Here is a 20,000-nt window from a genome sequence, read left to right as displayed (position 1 = left end):
TCCTCCTCCAGAGTCTCTTAATCAGCCATCTTAGTGCCATTTTTAGATGGTTTACTTGAATATTGATATAGTTGGATTGTATTGATGGTGCTAAAAGGATCTGAATCCAACCGATGCTTATCATATTTTGGATCTCTGTTTTGGTGCCTTATTCCTGTCTTAAAATACTGACTATAACAGGGAATAGCATTATACTGTGGGATTTGAAGAAGCGTATTTTATGAAAAACATAAAAGATCATCTTTCTTGCAGTGGTGTGTGGTGGACTCGAAAACAATGAGGTGCCCGAGCACCTTGAGGTTTTATTTAGTCCCATGCAAATTCCTGTATCAGTTCCATTTGATGTCGACTACACACACAATAACAAACACTGTCATATTATCATGCGTTTTGATGTTTGGGAATTTCTTTTGTGGGTGATTATACCAAATCGTTTTGATGACGTATTTTAGAATTAATTAAGTTTTTGACTGAATTATCATTTATTCTTTTTTACTTCTAAAAAATTGAATGTTTAGTTGGATCTTTTACTATTTTTTACCCTGTATCTAGTAATGGAACTTACTGTTAGCCTGTTTTTTTTTTTTTTTGGTTAAAATTACACTCATTTTATATATATATATATATATATATATATATATATATATATATATATATATATATATATATATATATATATATATATATATATATATATATATATATGCTGCTCTTTTCTTATTCAACAGAGTGTGATTGTGTGTGTTGCTGGATGGCTGGGTCTGACATCACAGATGTGGTAGGCTTAGTGTAATACATGAATTGAGCTGCTTTTGGGCCATTGTCTCATAATGCTGTAATGACTGTATGAATAGCTTAAAGAGCTCCGGTGCTACCCAGCCATGTGACATGTCACATTGTAAGCATTTGCTGAAATCACCTCATTTTAATGCCTTTGGATCTGCAGCATTAGGCTCACGGAAAGAAGAGAGATAAACGTGTGAAAGATTATTCTGCTGAAGTGGGGTTGTTGCCCTCAGTGCCCACTGGCTGCCATCATATGACTTCTTGCTTCCTGTTAACAGGTTTTTTTTTTTCTGTAAACATCTCTCAGGAATAAAGACTGTCAAAGCACTCTACGGATTTGGATGAAATCTGCTTTTTCACTTGCTTTTTATGTTATTGTAATGGTTTGCAGTCAGGTCTGATATTAATAGAAGTGCACGAGCGTGTCATGTAATAGATAGTACTGTGCTGTCCTACTTACTTCAATGCAAATGTGTCCCTTAATCTTTGATAGACATCTCACAGTCGCACACCAAACACCAAACCGATCATCATTGCTGCTAAACAAACCCAGGTTTAACATGTTTCCGTCTCCATGGGAACACATTCATTTAGCAGTGGAGTCCATCCATTTTCACAGCTGGATATTTGTTGAGTCCATTCAGCTGAAGTGTCTCACTCTGTGCCACTTGAGACGCAACTAAGCAACCCACCGGTTTGATTGTTTAGCTTAGGCCATGATGTTAGAGTATCTTAAGCCCTGTGTGCAAATATGATTCATTCATTATTCAGAATGTCAAACACAATAGCAGTTCTAAGTTAAACTCCGCCTGACCATCACCCATCTCCCTTGTCATGATTTGTTTGATCTCGGAAAGTCTTCACAATGGCTGTTTGCCAATAAGAAAGATTCAGTATCTGTATAAAACTGTAAGGTTTTGTTTCAATGACAGTGATTCACCCCTACTGAATAGTAAACTCATCCAAAGGGCCACGGAGTGTATGACTTCTTTTGCCAGAGTCGGATTTCATGTCCTTTTTATTGCTTTTGGGAAACACTATTGGCTGTAAAATGTTTACGGTCATCCATTGCTCTGGCTGTAGATCAGGGACCCACTTCTCCTTTCTACTAACCCTTCAGCATAAAACAGCATCTTCCACAGCATCTTACTTCAATTAAACCACTATTGAACTTCTTTTGAACTGTCAGACTGGAAGAAACTGACCTCATGTCTCCCATGTCCCTCCTAAATACCACCAATAGAGTTTACGTTTGAGGAGAATGGAGTTGTATTATTGCTATTTTGATCTCGTCTAGTAGTAAAAATATGTTAAAACCCACTATTTGTATGGGTTTTTTTTTAACTTATGTATCGTTCAATGGTAAACTGTTTGCCCAGTCAAATAATAATGCTTTTCCCATCTATCTCTGTGTATCTGTCCCTTCATGAAGACCCTACCTCTTTGGGGCTGGATGTTTTTCCATTAAAACTCCATGGTGAGTTTTTCCAATTCACTCCCAGCATGCTTTGTCCTTGCTTCAGCAAAATACTGCGTTCATTCCATCTTTCATTCGTTTATTCTTTAGTTTCTTCTAGCTCGCTGTGGGGAGAACCAAAGGATGTGCTTTTTATTGTTCCTTTCTTTTTTGTTCTGTGTCTGTATGTGGATTTGCTGATTGGCTTTTGTGTATTTATTGTAATCGCTAACTTTGTGTTAAAATGTTGCCTGTTAAAGTATTGTACATAAAGATCCACTGTGAGAGGAATGTTGGTGAATTATAATATTTTGTTGGTCATAAGCATGTCTTTAGACATCAGCTTGGCATTTAAGTTAGGCAGTGTCGTTGAATTCATGGGAGAGAGAAAAGAGTTTTTTTTCTAGAGTTCATCACAAAATATTATGTTTTGCTACGTTAGAAAACATCAGAGCTCTGTTTGTCAGTCCATCCTGCGGTTTATACGAATCTTCCCTTCAAAGCGATCGTTCCGATCTTACTTCGGTTTTTCCCAAACAGACAACAGAGATTGTTTATTCAAAAATGCGTTTGTGTTCGCATTCATATTGTTGTCGTTATGATTTTATTGACTGGTGACATTTGGAATAAGGGTGAAAAAATTTATTGGTGTGCCGCACACCGCTCTTGCCGATGGTCGAGTCAGATGTGTGCAATGTGGTTGCAGTCATTCATCTTCTTCACCCTTTAATTTGATGTGACAATTTTATTTGGACAATGCATAATCATTGGCTTGAGTCTACATGAGGAAAAACAGAGAGGTTTTTATTAGATGCAAACTCGTTACTTGTTACTTTACTATCAAAGGGTGGGGGTTATTATTGAAGCAATGCATGATTTTGCTGCAAATAATAAAGTATTAACAGGTAAGAGTTATGCATGAAAATATTCTATGTGTATATATACAGCTTCACAGATTGAATCTCAGCTAAATGGACTTCCCTGTGCCCCTCACCCCCCAAATATATATCACACGTGCGGCTATCCTTCCTCTGGCTTGGGTTTCAGCTTTTGTTGTGGTCTCCTCGCATACGTTTTAATTAGATCTTTTTCCTGAGCCGCTGTACTATGATCTCAGAGGACGTATGTGTTTCAAAGCCTTATCATTAACATGATAAATCTTAATATTCCCCATAGCTTCCTCTAGACTGGGCTAGGCACATTAATGTGGGACACAACTGGAGCTCCGCTTTTCATCAGAATAATATGATTGATTTAGATGTTGTATTAAAAGTGAATTAGTTTTTCCTTTTAGAGAAGTGAACAGTGTGTTTAATATCACATGGAAGTATTAAGGCAATCATCAAGTGTTCCAAAACAAAACACTCCCACGCAGGAACAAGATGGAAAATTGCAGCTCAAATACAAATGGCGGAACATGAGATTTTACTATAAACAGCTCAGGAGACATAAAGTAAATAATATTTAAAGTGCCCCTATTATGGATTATGAAAGGTTCACATTTTGGTTTTGGGAGTCCCCAACAAAAGGTTGACATGTATGCAAGGTCAAAAAACACTTTCATTGTCTAATAATGTGCATTTATTTTTACCTTATTCGCTCTACGATTAATTTTTCCCAACCCCTCCTTTGTTTCTAATCTGTGGTGATTGGTCGATTTCATTTCATCATGCATGTAATGCCTGATAAAACAGCATTTATGAACATGAAACGCCTTGGGATTGGTTTTAAAAACGACTCGATTTAATTATTCAGAGTCAACTTTTTTTTCTGGAGAGAGAGCTTTATACATGGTGCACGTTCAGATTTTAAACTTGGATGTTTTCATTCATCAATCTTAGAGCTATACACACTGCATGAAAGGTCATTTTCAAAAATCCTTAATAGTGGCACTTAATTAAACCAATAGTAGATTCAGAAAAAAGATTAAAAAGTAATGCTACAAAAAATATGCAGTTTCAGCTTCCTTTTTTCCCACAAGAATCTGAATCGTCAAAAAAAAGAAAAGAAAAAATATTCAACTTGAGACAATTAACTTTTAGTCAGTCATTAGACGTATAAAAATAAAAGCAGAATGTTTTTGCATGCTCTGTGTTCAAGATAACAGCGAGATCCCGTGTAGTTCAGGAAAGGTTTTGATTGATGTAGCTTATGAAACTGTGAAACTTTTTTCCTTCTTTTAATTTTGAAAGTGTCATCCAATCAGAACGAAAAAAGTTCAACCATCACAAACCTCGAAACCTGGCAGCTCATTATTACCAGACAGCTGCGCTCACACCTGGGGAACGCATATTTTCTGGCATCTGTCTAAAGAAAAGGGAAATCATGCCGAATCAGGCACCTTCCTCAACGATATCCCAATGAGCTGGAACGCTGGAAATGGAGGGGAAAAGTTTCTGTTTCTCTCTTAGCGTTTGATGCCGGCCTCCCAAATGGCTACCACAGCGTGTGTGGACCGTGGCCGTGTGCCCGAGCCGTGTCCGAGGAAAAGCTGCTGTGAGATAATAAATGTGACGTTGAAAGAAATGTCTGCGTCCTGCAGGACCCTTTCATGAGTGCTGTAACACCGGCCCCGCTGGCTGACGTACACCAACCATATGGTCAGCTTGTCACGGCAATACCCCTGATAAGTCCAAATGAGATCCGTGCTTCTTTATGTCGTTTAAAGCCTGGCATTGCATTTGTTTGAAAACAAATGGGGGGCCGGCTTCCCCCCGATGGCGCCTCATCTGTGGCCGGGACTGTAATGTGGCTGGGCTTTGATGGTGGACATCACAGATTGAATTATGCCCTTGAGGAAAAGCTATTAGCTCACGTCAAGAGTCCTCATATGTTAAATTAAAAGTGGAAATGACATGCAAGGAGTCTTTTCAGTGAATTAGTTCGAGAGAGAGAGGAAAAAAACACTCCAGAAGCAGAAGGAAAATGCCAATAGGGGGAAGACGGAATTGGCTTCTGTTTAGTAACGTCTGTCTTCCCTTCTCCTCCATCTCACTAAATATGTTTATGTTTCATAATTTATTGATTTTCGGATACATTTTTATGTAAGCCTCTCCCCATGCCAATATTTATTTAGAATAATCAGTTCGCTCAAATGGCCGGCTGAATCACTGCAGCTTGAGTCATACTAGCCACTTTAAGTGAGACCCAGAGGAAAAGCGGGATTTCAAATACAGACAAACTCCAGCGGTCGCTTCAAGGAAATTCAGAAGCAGTGCAAGTAAGAAGTAAGTACACTCAAGTAAGAACTTGTTGACCAAATCATCTGCTGACCAAAGCCTCTTCAAAGAGCTCTTACTATAGTTGGCCAGCTTCAGTCCTGCCACTAGCAGATGAGCGCTCAAAGTTATGCAGCTTTTTAACTCGGACTGACTCCTTGCAGTGTTTTTGGTCTCATCATCATTACTGGCATGACATTATATACCTTTGAAAGAATATTTCCAGATTTATTCGGCGAAGCACTTAGAAACGGATACAATTTCCTTTCCGATTTGTGGCGGACAGTGTCAGCCTGTGATTTCAGAGGAATAAATGTTTAGTCGCACTGAGGTTGGTTTGGTTTTGTTATTAAGAACATCTGTGCGCCCATCCTTTACAGTTTTCCTTCAAGAGAGTGCATCAGCTCCTCCAAACGTAAAAAAGCCAGCTCTTCACCTGCATCCCAGCCTGGAAAACTGTTAAACTGTGCGTTTACTTCCCTCGCTGCCTTGATCTCTGCGGTGGGGCGGGAAGGATTTGACTGCTCCTTTGAGCTACGCTCAGTGTTTTTCTCTACGGTCAGTGATGGCCAGGGCAAAGGAAGCGGCCGTTTCTAAAGATTTGAGGTTATCAAAATGTCTGCTGTCTTCTCTCCTCATTATCCCACTTGGGATTCCTGTTTTTTTAGAGGGAGAAAAAGGAAAGCGTGCACCTCACTGTGCTCTGCTCTTCAAATCCCATGGCGGCTGAGTGTGTTTGTTTAGTGCTGTGTCCCCTGTTTTACACTCCAGACAGCAAGACGTTCACAGCTGCTCAAGCCAAGGCGATATACTGACAAACCGCTCATATCTCCCCATCAGCGTAGATGTTTAGTTATTCGCTTCACCTCCGTCCAACACCAATAAACACGTGCAAATCTCTCCCCCTGCTTTTCTGTAGTTCTCTCTTTTTTGTCTTTAGTCCTTCCCAACCACCAAACCTCGCCTAGTGTCGGCTAAACAAAGATGTCAACATCACTCCTCATCCTGAGAGTAATTTACGACTTGATGACAGTTTTAAGGGACGTGACAGAGTGAGAGTGCAGCTCAGCAACAGGTCACTCAACACCTATTAGTGTAATGCAAGGCTGGAAGAGTCCCGGTTCAAACGCTGGACAATTCATCCACATTAACTCTCAGTCCAGACTCCACGGTCTTCAACAATTTCATTACAATCGGCAGTTTTGTTTTGCAGTTATCTTCCCTTTTAGTGCGTAATGACTAGGGCTTTCAATCGATTCCATATTTGTATTGAATGAATTACATGATATACTGACGAATTAATCAAATTTGTAGCAATTAATCATATATCAGGGGTTTGCAAACTAAAAGTCAGTGTCTGCGGCCAATGGAACATTTCTGGGATTAAATATTAACTTTAAATAGTATTGTACAACAAAATTTCATAAAATTTAAGATGTTCTTCAGGATAATGCACATTATTCATATTGTTTCCAGATAAAATATTAATCATTTTATTTTGCTTTAGTACAATAGAAATATAAGAGTTATAGGGCTCAAAAGTATGTAAACCAAATATTAAACATTTTAAATATTTGTTTACAATTTAATACATTTTTAATACATTTTAGGAGAAGAAAATACTGATGCAACAAAAGATTGCTTCAGAAATTATTATGTTTATTTTCTCACAGTTTTTTATTTATTTATTTAAGTTTTATAATTTTGTGCATTGAGGACTTTGTATTTAGGATACCATGTCGAGTACTTCATCCATTCTTCTGCTCTTTATATAACGGTTTTTGAATGCACAAATGTGTTCTGTGAAAATAGAACATTTTGTGGTATAAGTGTGGTTTGAGATGCATTGCTTATACTGTATACTTACAGCTGAGGATTCACTGAATTCTTCTGATGTTATTTTTTTATATTGTAGAATTACATACAGGTTAGGGAGTATGCTTAATTATTATTATTTTATTTTGTATTTTTTTGATGTGTTAAATTGGAACTTCTAATCATTTATTTGGCTGTCTCCCATTCACATCCATTTGTGTGTATTTGAGTGTGTATGTCTGCATGGCTGATGGTATCTGAAGTGTTGTTCTGTGTGAAACAGCCAGTATTCAGTGTTTTGGGAGTCTCTTGTATGTTTGAGATATGGAGGGCAGGTTTTTACAGTGCGGGAGTCGGACGGTAACACCACATGGTTTCTGCGACTCCTTATCTCTCAGCTCATGAGCCTTTTTCTCCTTGACTTTTTCAAAAACGTACTGACGTAAAGAATAATTCAATAGGCCCTAATAATTTTTCTCAAATGCCAAGACTAAAGTGAGGCCTTCCAAAGCAGCTTAAAAGCTTCCATTTGAAGCCGTTTTCTAAGCAAATGACAGCCATTATGTGGTATCTGTACAGACTCTTGGAGTGTACATGTGTGTGTTGAGCTTTAACAACGTCATTATATTCACTGAACAGAAATATAAAAGATCAGTTAGTGGTTTTCTGGTTTTGACAACTGCGGAAAGATTGTGCTTGCTAAATAAAAGTTAAAGTGGTTATGTTATCCAATACAAGCGAAGTGAAATTAAATTCCTCTCCAAAACATTTTTAATATGTGTTTGACTGCATATTTTAAAGACATTTTCTTGTTAACATATTTATACATTAACATATTATAAACTGTCTTTCAGATAACACTTAAACATCTTAAAACACAAAGAAAATGGCAGTGAGATAAAAAAGCAAAATAAAGTTTTTTTTGTTAGTTTTTTTACTTGCATGAAGGATGAATGTGTGGTTGTGTTATGTTTATTGTTTACAAGCCCAGTATTTTGTTAGTGGATGTATAATTTTTGTCTGAAACTCTTGATATTTCTTTCATATGCAGGACATATTGTCTTGATTCTTAACATCCCAACTGTGTCTCTTTTCTTGTCTCTAATGTGACTTTAATTTTCCTGTTTTTCTCCTGATGCCAATCACCCAAAACAGACTGACTTTTTCTTTCTTTCTTTCTTTCTTTCTTTCTTTCTTTCTTTCTTTCTTTCTTTCTTTCTTTCTTTCTTTCTTTCTTCTCTATATTCTTATTCTCATTTGTGACTCTTAATTTTATTAAATTTTTTTGTAGCAAATCGAAGCCGCCTCCCCAGATCTCTCCCAGTAAGTCCATTGGTGGGGAGTTCTGCGTGGCTGCAGTCTTCGCCTCCTCCCGCTCTTGGTTCATCACCAACCCCACCATGAAGAGAGAGAAAGGTCTGACATGGCTTTCAACTTCCAGTACATAATTTTTAAGCTTTAGATAAAATAAGTGGTTTGAATATTGATGGAAATTGATCTATATATATATATATATATATATATATATATAATGTATATGTATATACTGTATATACTGTATATACTGTGTGTGTGTGTGTGTGTGTGTATATATATATATATATATATATATATATATATATATATATATACTGTATATACTGTGTGTGTGTGTGTGTGTGTGTGTATATATATATATATATATATATATATATATATATATATATATATATATATACTGTATATACTGTGTGTGTGTGTGTGTGTATATATATATATTTATATATATATATATATATATTTATATATATATATATATATATATATATATATATATATATATATATATATGTGTGTGTGTGTGTGTGTGTGTGTGAGTGTGAGTGTGTGTATATGTGCGTGACTGTGTATAGTATGTATTATACTTTAATTAATATGTTATTATATTCTATTTATTTATTATTTGTTAAAAGCTCTGGCATATATTTTGTTTATTTCTTTGATCTTTTAAGTGGTACCAGATGGAACTGCAAAATCTGTTCCTCAAAATCCACAAAAAATATTCTGAGGTCATGTTCGAAACCAAAATCTTTAAAACTTGTTCTTGACTTTTCTTCCCTGTTAGATCAGTCTCGGCAGGCTGTCGTTGAATCACTGTACATCCTGAGTTGCTACGGAAATCTGGTGGAGCATGTGCTGGAACCTCGTCCAATCAGCACGGCGCAAAAGATAGGCGACGACACGCCTCTGGAGCTGAACACCTGTCCAAGAGCCTGTTGGAATCTTGCCAGGTGTTGCCCCGGGGCTCTCAGCACCACACCTATTTACCTGCTTTTACACTTCACCTTCAGTCCAAAAGAAGCACCTGACACGACCCACTGCAGTCAGATCATTTACATAAAACAACTTATATGGCGCCTTAATGAGGGCAAGCAAATGATTAACGTCACGGCTTGTCACCGACCCAGACGCTGAGCTCAGTCATAATGCAATAAATCTTGTGACCGAGCGAAGAAAATGGAAACAGGCAGGGGTTGCTCTCCGAATGGCTTTCTGATCTGATTGTACATGTTAAATGATTGTATGTACTGAGCTGAATAGCTTGTGCGGCCCACATGAGACGGGAGAAATGGAAGGTCCGTCGGGCTGTGGAGAGTTTTGAGTCCATTATAGCTCAGCTGGAGACTGTTATATACATCTGGCCCTTTGATATGCGCTTCCTAAATTGATTTCTATGTTTGTTTTGAGTAGGACACCACAGTGGAATGAGCTACAACCACCTTTCAACAGCAACCACCCCTTGGTGCTGTCCTCAGACTTCGTGCAGTACTATCAATACCTCCTGGCTGGGTGTAAGTATGTCCGTCTCACTGGAGATGTTTGTTTTTAACCCTTATTTGTGCACCAGTACACAAAAAAAAATAAACAGTAGACTCAGTATTTCTTGTCTGCGTGTTCTTAAACAGTCGCAGAGATAAACCCCTTCAGTTTGACGTAGCAGTTGGTGAAGCGCTTTTCTTTCTTGAGTGCTGTTGTGAAACAGGGCTTTGTCACTCTCTAGTTCATCCGTGCCCTGAGACTCATCATAGCGCCAAATTAACCCAGTGTTCAGATTAAACCAATTAGTGTGGTTTTAAACTCATGTAATTCAATAACAAGTGCAGAGAGAGCGCGAGCACTTTGGGTTGACGTATGAAAGGCAAGAGAATGCAACTCGAGGGCAGAAGGCTCACGGATGACCACACATCTAATATATCTTGAATAAGTGAGCATTGTTGCGTTAGCTGGATAATCATAAACATTAATGAGTAATTTGCTGTCTGGGTCCTTCAGGCCAGGCTTCACATTTCTTCTCTGCCACTAAAGCCCAAGTGCTCTAGGCCTAACGGGTAGAATATTCTCTGGAAGTCGGTCTAATCACCATGCATGTGTCAGAGTGATGAAATAGCCGTGCGTGAATGGTCATGGCAACGGCTCGCCATGGATGCGGTCCACCAGGGGGCAAAGAAAGGCATAATGAGCTTGTTCAGTGCATTAACGTTAATGTCTAATTAAAATAAGCACCGTGTGCTTCTGTTACAGCTGAACTTCACCAACCTGATACTCAGAAGAGTATGTGCATATGAATGTGGCTGTGTTTGCCTTGCGCCCACGGCCCTCAATGTGCTGGGCAGCCCACGACGTGCCACCTTTGATTGCTTACTGCATTGTGTTACACCATGAGCAGCAACCACTGACGTATCTAGTGTGCGTCGATTATGGTTTTGCGGTATTCTTTTTCTTTTTTGCCGCCAAAGGATTATGTTTTTTAAAAAGTAAATTTTTTAAATATATGAATATTCTTTGTAAAGGTACAGTATACATTTTTCGCTGCTAGAGGGCGCATATTCAAAACAAACAAAGAAACAAAGGCGTAGTTTGATGATGCTGTGAGTGAGTGTGGAATCATGGGAGTTGGCGTCTTTATCCCCACAGCCGATGCAATCCGAGGGACTCGGGCAGAAATCATGTTCATGTTTGAGCTATTGATTTATTAATGTAGTAGAAAGAAGCAGGGTGAAGCTGAAAGACGCCGAAGTGAATTGAGGCTTCTGAACCAGCGTGACACTCGGCTCGGAAGGAACAGAGCTTTTATTATGCAACAGTCGACTGCTTCCACTCCTTCCGGTCATGTATGTAGGGGGAAAAGCAGCGCTGTTTTGTAAAGTTCTGTTATAATGCTACTCTGTGCATATATTTTGTATATGAATTTAAACATGTTTTAACAGGACATTATTGACTATGTTTGGTTTATTTAAACACTATTTTAAACTATTTTTAGAGTTATTTTAAATACCATAGTCTCTTTTTATTAACATTTACACATCTGATTATAGCAACCACTGATGTTTTTTAGTGTTACACTGTGTGTGTGTGTGTGTGTGTGTGTATGTATGTGTGTATATATATATATATATATATATATATATATATATATATATATATATATATATATACACATATACATATATATATATATATATATATACACATATACATATATACATACATACATACATACATACATACATACATACATACATACATTCATAATTTTTTTTCTAGAAATAATTATCAGAATGATGCGTTTTTTTCTTCCTGTCTTCATTAACATTGATAAAATCAAGAAACCTTTTATTTCCAAATGTTGGATCACTGAGGTCTTCTCCGCAGTGCACTTGTAGGCAGGATGTGATACACTTTCTTTAGGTATCAAGCATAAAGAAGCCTTAGCTAGGCGTTAATGTTATCAGGCTGTCATTTTCTTTGTAATTACTGTGTAAAAGGCCACTTTGAAAGGGGAGAATACTAAGAAAGATGGCGGAAGAGAGCTGGAGATAGCAGAGGGGCATCAGAAGCGGACCGTTCCCAGGCTCAGAAAGGGGCGGATTGCGTGCCTTTACCCTCAAACTATGAGGACTTGCAGCGAGCAGGGCTCTGTGATTGACAGCTCTGGTCTTGCTTCTAGATTGGATGACCTGGCTGATTAAAAATGCAGCATGTGGACGGTAGGGTCAGAGGAGCTGGAGCCTGCACGACTGGTGATAAAAGCAACCGTGGCGCCACTTCTTGGTCACTATCTCCACCTGTCCATCTGCCCAGCCTTTGGCAGCACTCGGGAAGGGGAGCATTACCCAGCCACTGCTGATGATACCCAGATGATGGGCAGATAACAAGGACACGCTGGCCCAGCGAAGCTCCTTCGGGTCCAACTGAACGCACTCAGGGAATCCTCAGCTTGCGACATTAGCTGTCGTAGAGCAGAGAGAGTGGCGGCTGTGTGTCTGAGAGCTCTCTAATGAATGAGCCCAGATTTCTTTAGGAAAGGTGCGAAGGTTTCGTTCATATCTGCAGGAAGGTGCAGCCCATGACCCTTACAACTTACACGCTGCTTTTATTTAGCATAATCTTTCATTGTATTTTTGGAATGCAGTCGAATACCCTTAAATGCCTCCGGGATTTTATATAACTATCTTCCGAGTATACTAAATAGATAATTTAATAAATCTTGTCTGTTTTCTTTTTTTTTAAAGTGACAGAGTAGGAAAAAATTACAGTAGTAATAGCAGAAACATCTGATGCAAGGGTTTATAAGCCAAACCTGAGTCCACAATTCTTCTTGCAACTTATTTAAATGTTTAACAGTTTAATGTATAAAAAAGTGGCCTTATACAGTATTATTTTTACCATGGACTAACCAATAAAAAAATGCATTTAAATATTCATTTTATTTACAAATTTAGTACTATATATATATATATATATATATGACTACAAAAATATATAAATAAATAAAAATATTAATATACAGATTTGGTTTCAGAAGAAATTTTATTAAAATGGATTAATTCATTAATTATTTATTTATATTTATTTCTGGTTAATATGGGGAAAAAAACACAATTCTTCACACACTCTTGTTGATCCTGTTTATGTGCATTAAAAGTGGCCTTAGACTTTATGCATTGAAGTAAAAATAATTATGAATGAATGAATGAATATAAATGTATATGTATACATTACTAAATAATACATATTCACGTTTTTTTCCCGCTTTTTTTTTTACAATGATGGAAAAAATACATATAAACACAGTTTTTTCTGTTTTTAGTAACATTAGTATTAGTATGCATATTTATTTGTTTGTGTTTTAAATCAAGTCATTTAAAATGAGAAGTCCTCATATTTTCCAAGGTAGTATGAGGGGAAATATCTACACTGAAAGCAACAACATTAACAAAACCCAGTCTGGCTTTTGTTTCCAGGTGTCAATGCATACACCGTTATGCACCTGAACAAACATTATTTAACTGAAAGCTCGTTTGTACATGGCTTGTGTGCTGGTGGCCAAAGCAAATTTGTAACCAGGCTGTGACTGTGATTCTGCGGGCTTATGCGGTCAGGGTCTGTTTCCTGTCCTTATTCTGTTGCTCACACTCTGTAACTCACAACAGATAAACTGCTCTTAACAGTCCAGGAGCCCTCGACCTCTTAAGCCCGGCCATTATGAACCCACTGTAACCTGATCTACAGAGCCAGCTACTGTTCTTACGCTTCAATTATTTATTAGTCAACACTTATTGTCCCCCTGGGCTTTGGAAGGAGGGGAGGAGGAAGGCCAGAGCTCGATTGTGTTTAAGAGGTAACATGGTCTTGCTCTGTTCGGACCCATCAGAGGTCAGTAAGTCACTCTACGATTTATGTCCGCATAATGCAGCTTGCTGGGATAGCGGACGCCGTGCTGGCAGTGGTTAGTGCTACTGTGATTGAGTGGGATGGATAGCGAGCAGGTTTCTCCTTCGAGTGGAGCTGTTGGTGTATTTGTTACTCACACAGTAGTGACTGCACCATGAACCTGGCAGGAACACCTCATCAAGTGTGTCTGAACACCTGGTGTGTGAGCACTTATGTCTGCGAGACAGATCGAGAGAAGAAGAGGCAACGAGAGCGACGGGCTCCTTGTGTCCTCCAGATGAGGACTTGACATCTTTATTATTCACTGCCGTATTATGTACGTTTGTAACAAAGGCATGTGTTTGCCTGGAGGTGGGGAGGGAAACTACTGATTGTGCACATTAGTCTGAATACTTGGCGCCTGCTTAGCGAAGCCTCCAAGTGCTCCATCTGTCACTGCCCGTGCTGTCTCTGTCTCTGCCGCTGACAGCTCTGCACTCTTTTATCTGTTCTGCTGTTGCTCACATACCAAAACATAATGTGAACATTTTTGCTGGCCTTCCACAGCCCAAAAATGTCAATTACTAAGTGGGTGTTTTATTGATGCTTTTATGCAAAGTGCACTTCTTACTTCTTTACTCTGTATTGTTAGCAAGGTGACCTATATTATATTATATTATATTATATTATATTATATTATATTATATTATATTATATTATATTATATTATATTATATTATATTATATTATATTATATTATATTATATTATATTATATTATATTATTCTTGAAATGATTTTAATATTAATTTATATCTATATGAATAAATAAATATTACAGATAGATAGATCTAAAATATATATTTTGGTACACAACTATTTATTCTTTTCTCTGTCTTTGCAGTGGCTCCTCCTGGCAGCCCTGGCCCCATTACCCGACATGAGTCTTATGACAGTCTGGCGTCCGATCACAGTGGCCAGGAAGATGAAGAATGGCTCTCACAGGTGAGTGTTAATGTAGTAGAATTGTTGCTGGTTTAAGTCATAAATAATTTCTTACCCCATTGTCAGCTGTGCTCACCCATCATGGATCTGATCACATTTTTATCCCCCCCCCCATCCCCCCACCTTTTGTCATCCAAAATATTATGCATGATTGCCCGATTTGTTAGAAAACACTTTATTTATTTATTTATTTTATTTATTTATACTTTAGTATTATTTATATAATACTGTAATATTTTGAATTCGTTTTTTTTTCTTATTAATCATTTATCTTAAACTCATTGAGTTTGTTTTAGCAATTTTATGTGATTTTGTCATTTTATTAGTTGTTTTTCATTTTTTATGTCTAATATTTATGTTATTTTATTTCATCTTTATTTTAACAAACCGTTTTAATAGAGTTATTATGTTAAAACTATCCATCCACACATTTACAGAGGGATCTAAAAGTCTAAGAACACTATTAAATTTTTTTATTTTTAATAGTAAAATTGGTTCTTGTTTGCTAATTAATATGCTTATTTTAAATTACAAATGCTATTATCAGCATAACCATTTAAATAAAAAGTTTAATCGGAATAAAATACTATACATTTCAATATTTCCTAGTGTTCTGCTTAATAACAACAACACTTAAGTGCAGAAGTAGTCCGAATATTTCATAAATATGTATTCAACATCATGAAATATTTCAGTTTAAATCTTTCAAAATCTCAAAACTTTTATTTCCCATTTTGAAATAAGGTTCCCAGATTTACAATGTGGTCCGAGACTTTTGTATGTTTTATGATCTAATACTCTGGGGGTTGTGCAGATGCAGCATGTCCAGCATGTGTGTGGCCTGACCAGCCCCAGCCAAAGCTCTTAAACCTTAAGGTTGTTAATGCACCAGCGCTAGCGACTGCATACATCCCCCATCACATCCCGCCTGCCTAATGACACCATTAACACTTGCAGCGACAGCTATTGGCTAAACACAGCCTAAACCCTGTTGATGGCTCTATTTATCTGCTTTATATGTGATTGCAATTAGTTTGCTTGTCTGTTATGTGTTATGGCAACATAGCATAAAAAACACAGTCCTCTGTGAGTGCTATGGCAGCAGGCTGTGTGTAATAAGTGCTGTCAGTGTGAGGCGGCCGCAATATGGCGGGCTCAAGGCGAAGTGCAGAAAGAGTGCGGAGGAGGGCAACATCTGGTCATGGCCCCCACGAAAGCAGAAAAAAGCCAACACCGCATCTGTTTCTCTCAGGGCTGTGCAACACCGTTGGTGTTAACTACAGAGAAAAAACACACATACCGCTGGCCTCATTTACACAGATGTGACAGGAAGAGGACAGAAGAGTTGACCCCACGCCATGCTCTTTCAGAAAAGATGGAGAAATGAAGAGGAGAGAGGGATGCTGGCTGGATGGACGGTCGTCTTCTCCACTTCTCCCTCTCTCTTGCTCCATGATGTCAGTGTTTTTCTGTGCCATGTTAATGCGGTCCACTGGGGAGGAAGAGTGGCGTCTGTCTAACCCCCCTTCCCTTCCCCAGATTTGATACTGCTGGTCAAAAACAGACGCTTGTCCACACGTTGTGTGTGTGTGTTTGTTTTGTGCATATTTGAACTGTTGGTGTCACAACAACCCCAGTTTAAGACTCCATATAGAGGGTATTATATCCATTTTTTTATTTAAATGTTATTATTAATTTTATTTGATATTAGTGCTGTTAAACGATTAATCGCATCCAAAATAAAAGTTTTTGTTTGCATAATATATGTGTGTTCTATGTGTTCTATGTTTATGTATATATAAATACACAGACATAATATATTTTGATAATATATACATGTTTACATGTCTATATATATATATATATATATATATATATATATATATATTCATAAAATGTATATTATAAATAATACATAACATTTTTTTCTGAAATATATATATGCATGTGTGTATTTATATATACATAATAAATATACACCGCACACATACATATATAATGTAAACAAAAATTGTATTTTGGATGTGATTGTTTGCGATTTATGATTTTAATTGTTTCAGCTATTATAAAGTGATTCTGAGTTAATGTGCTAAGTGACAACAAAATGGAAAATCACAAATTAATTCTTTTTTTAATACTTAATCATTTTGATAGCCATAAGAAATTTAGGAATGAAGATAAAAAATATATTATTATTATTTTCTTTAAATGCTATATATACAGTACTGTACCTGTACATGGACCACCCAGTAATAATAATATAAAATAGTTAATAATTATAATATTAAATTAAAAATGTGAAATAGATATAATATGAATATATACTTTAGTAACAAATTATTATTATTATTATTATTATTATTATTATTATTTTGTCATATGTCTACCAGTTGAAAACATTTGTTCTATTAAGAAATATTTCTCATTGCGAATTGTGATGAAGATGTTGTGTGGAGAAAAATAATATTAAATTGATAAAAAAAAATAAAAAAAAGCCCTAATGCATAGAAAAAGGTCCTCTTTGATACTCCTGACTATTGTGCATATATCACTTTGCTGAAGTTAAATTTGTTGCGAAAGCTGTTCTCATTTCTAGAGGTGTTCTACTGTACAGGTGGAGATTGTGACCCACACAGGCCCTCACAGGAGACTTTGGATGGGCCCTCAGTTTCAGTTCAAGACCATCCATCCGTCGGGTCAGACCACTGTCATCTCCTCCAGCTCCTCTGTGCTGCAGTCACAGGGGCCCAGCGACACCCAGCAGCCTCTCCTTGATTTCGACACAGACGACCTGGACCTGCACAGCCTCAGGTGCTGACACTAAACACACATTCATACACAAGGCTGCTCACATTACCAGCTGCCATCATCAACACCCAATTCACAATGTGACAGCATAGACTCATGTTACTAACCACAGAAATTCACTAAATACACATAATGACCAACTGTAACCAGCACTTTGCCACTGCATGAACACTACTGTCTCTCTGTTTATCATTTGTTTCATCATCTGTCAGTCTGTCTGCTGTTTTATCATTCTGTCTGTCTCTGTTCTATCATTTTTATCTCTCTATAATTTCAACATTTGGTGCCAAATATTGAGAAATGTGTAAAATTCTGTATTAATCAAAGACCATGTCATTAAACGAATTAAAGTTAAGAGATTTTCAGATCCTCTTAATTCACACTTCACATCGCTAAATGTCATCACTCATGCTACTGTAGCTAATGTTAGTGTAATGTTCATTTGATCCTCCAATTCTATTACTCTATATTCTAATTCTATTTTATATCTATTTGTTTTCTTTTTCTTTTTAATTTAAAAAACAGGTGAGACTTGCAGTCTCTTCTATTTCTGTTCTAAGAAAAGCATCTAACACTATTACTCCCTATTATTTTTATATTCTGTATACTGGTTTTCTTTTTATTTGTTATAAAAAATGACCCTCTAACTCTATCATTCTTTAAGCTTTTTCTAATCCTTTGACTTGTTTTATTTTTATTCAAAAAAGACCCACTAACACTAGCATTCCCTATTCATTTTCTATTTCATCTACTTGTTTTGTTTTTATCTATTATAATAAAAACCCTTGCTACATGTACTGCATTAGTCTAACTGAGACTTGTCACAGCACTTATATTATTGCTCTTTTGTTTGTTTTGATTGCTTCTGTTATTCTAATTTGTACAGAAAGTCACTTTGGATAAAATCGAATGTAAATGTAATGTGTAAGAGTCTTATTCACAGTTTTTGGATATCTCTTGTCCTTGTGTTGCAGGATCCAGCCGGTGCGTTCAGAACCCGTTAGCATGCCCGGTTCCTCTCGCCTGGTGGCGGACCGTAGAGGCCAGTCGACAGTCATAGATACCGGCTCAGGTAAGACCGCTGGCTCCTCTTAGTTTTCCCACAGGATTTCAAACAACAGTGTCCAGTATGACGAATCTTTAAGAATCCTCTCTAGCTTTAAACAACTTTCTGAGCATGTGAACACTTTAAACTTTGTGGTATGTTACACAGAAACCGTTACAACTTGGCTGAAAAAACTATCAGCAGTCTACATGTGGTAAATAGACTTAATGTGACCTTTGCGTTCGATTAGATGGATGTTGTTTAAAGGGATTTTGCTTCCTCTTTTTTTTTTTCCATTCCTCCAGCTGTCATGTTAAAATAATCCAATCAACAAAAGCTTGGACTTGTAAAAGATTTTGAGCCTCTATATATGTAGTTATCATGCCGTCTAAACAGAGCAAGAGAAGAAATCCGTTTCAGGGAATCAAACCACATTGCACTGTTTGCTCTTTTTCAGTCGCAAAGTGATATTTTGCTGTGTATGCTCACACATACATGTGTACGGCATAGTCTTTCATGTTTCATTGACATCAAAGCACTGCATTTGCAACGCTCTGAAATGTGATTTGTCAGTAGAAGGTAGGCCGTGTTGACTGTTGTGATGTTTAGTGCTCGTCCTGTAGACCCACATTAGCTGCATGGCACTGTCAGGAGTTTTCATCTTTGAGATTGCACTGACTCTCTGCGGTGTCTTCAGACATACCTGCTGTTCCTATGCATCTAGTGACTTCCTGTCAAGAAAACTGGCTTGTCATCATCTCACATCGCCCCTCCTTTAAACCCTCACCTCTAAAAGAAAGAAAGTAACCATCTTTATCACACAGCTCGCCTCCCTCTCTTTCTCTCTTCTCCGGCCCGTCTGGAGGAGAGCTGCCGGAGTCGTCTTTATGGGCCGATGCTTATCAGTCTGTGTGATTGCTCAGTTCTCGGGGCTTCAAGCAGTGTGGCGCCGCCTCTTATCAGTGCTCATCGTTTTGTCTTTGTGCCTTCAAAAGACCGCACAGCAGACACACCTCCTCTACCGCGATGTCTCTCTCTAGTCCAGGCTGTCCTGGAGGATCTGATGCTGTCCTGTAGGACAGTGTCTCTGTCTTGTTTTCTGTCTAGGTCCGGTTTAGATTGTCTCTCCCATTTGCCCAGTTTTATGTCTGCTTGCATTGACGTGCATTCTGTTC

The 20,000-nt window shown here is 37.5% G+C and overlaps 1 protein-coding gene across 5 annotated transcripts in view; it reads left to right on the top strand.

Annotated features, from left to right (window-relative positions):
* The window catches only part of bcas3 (BCAS3 microtubule associated cell migration factor), a 207,671-nt gene that overhangs the window by 65,611 nt on the left and 122,060 nt on the right, over nt 1-20,000 (top strand). For 4 of the 5 annotated variants that reach the window (XM_052577234.1, XM_052577233.1, XM_052577236.1 and 1 more), the window contains 6 exons: nt 8,567-8,691; nt 9,380-9,545; nt 10,006-10,106; nt 14,872-14,972; nt 17,587-17,783; nt 18,755-18,852. In XM_052577234.1, the coding sequence (XP_052433194.1) occupies nt 8,567-8,691; nt 9,380-9,545; nt 10,006-10,106; nt 14,872-14,972; nt 17,587-17,783; nt 18,755-18,852 (788 nt within the window). Of the gene's footprint in view, nt 1-2,218; nt 2,264-8,566; nt 8,692-9,379; nt 9,546-10,005; nt 10,107-14,871; nt 14,973-17,586; nt 17,784-18,754; nt 18,853-20,000 lie in introns of all 5 variants that reach the window. The other variant, XM_052577237.1, reaches the window with a different exon arrangement.

This window comes from Carassius gibelio, chromosome B15 (assembly GCF_023724105.1).
Source record: "Carassius gibelio isolate Cgi1373 ecotype wild population from Czech Republic chromosome B15, carGib1.2-hapl.c, whole genome shotgun sequence".
NCBI lineage: Eukaryota > Metazoa > Chordata > Actinopteri > Cypriniformes > Cyprinidae > Carassius > Carassius gibelio.
Note: the sequence above shows the minus strand (reverse complement) of the source record. Positions and strands in the feature narration are given on the sequence as shown.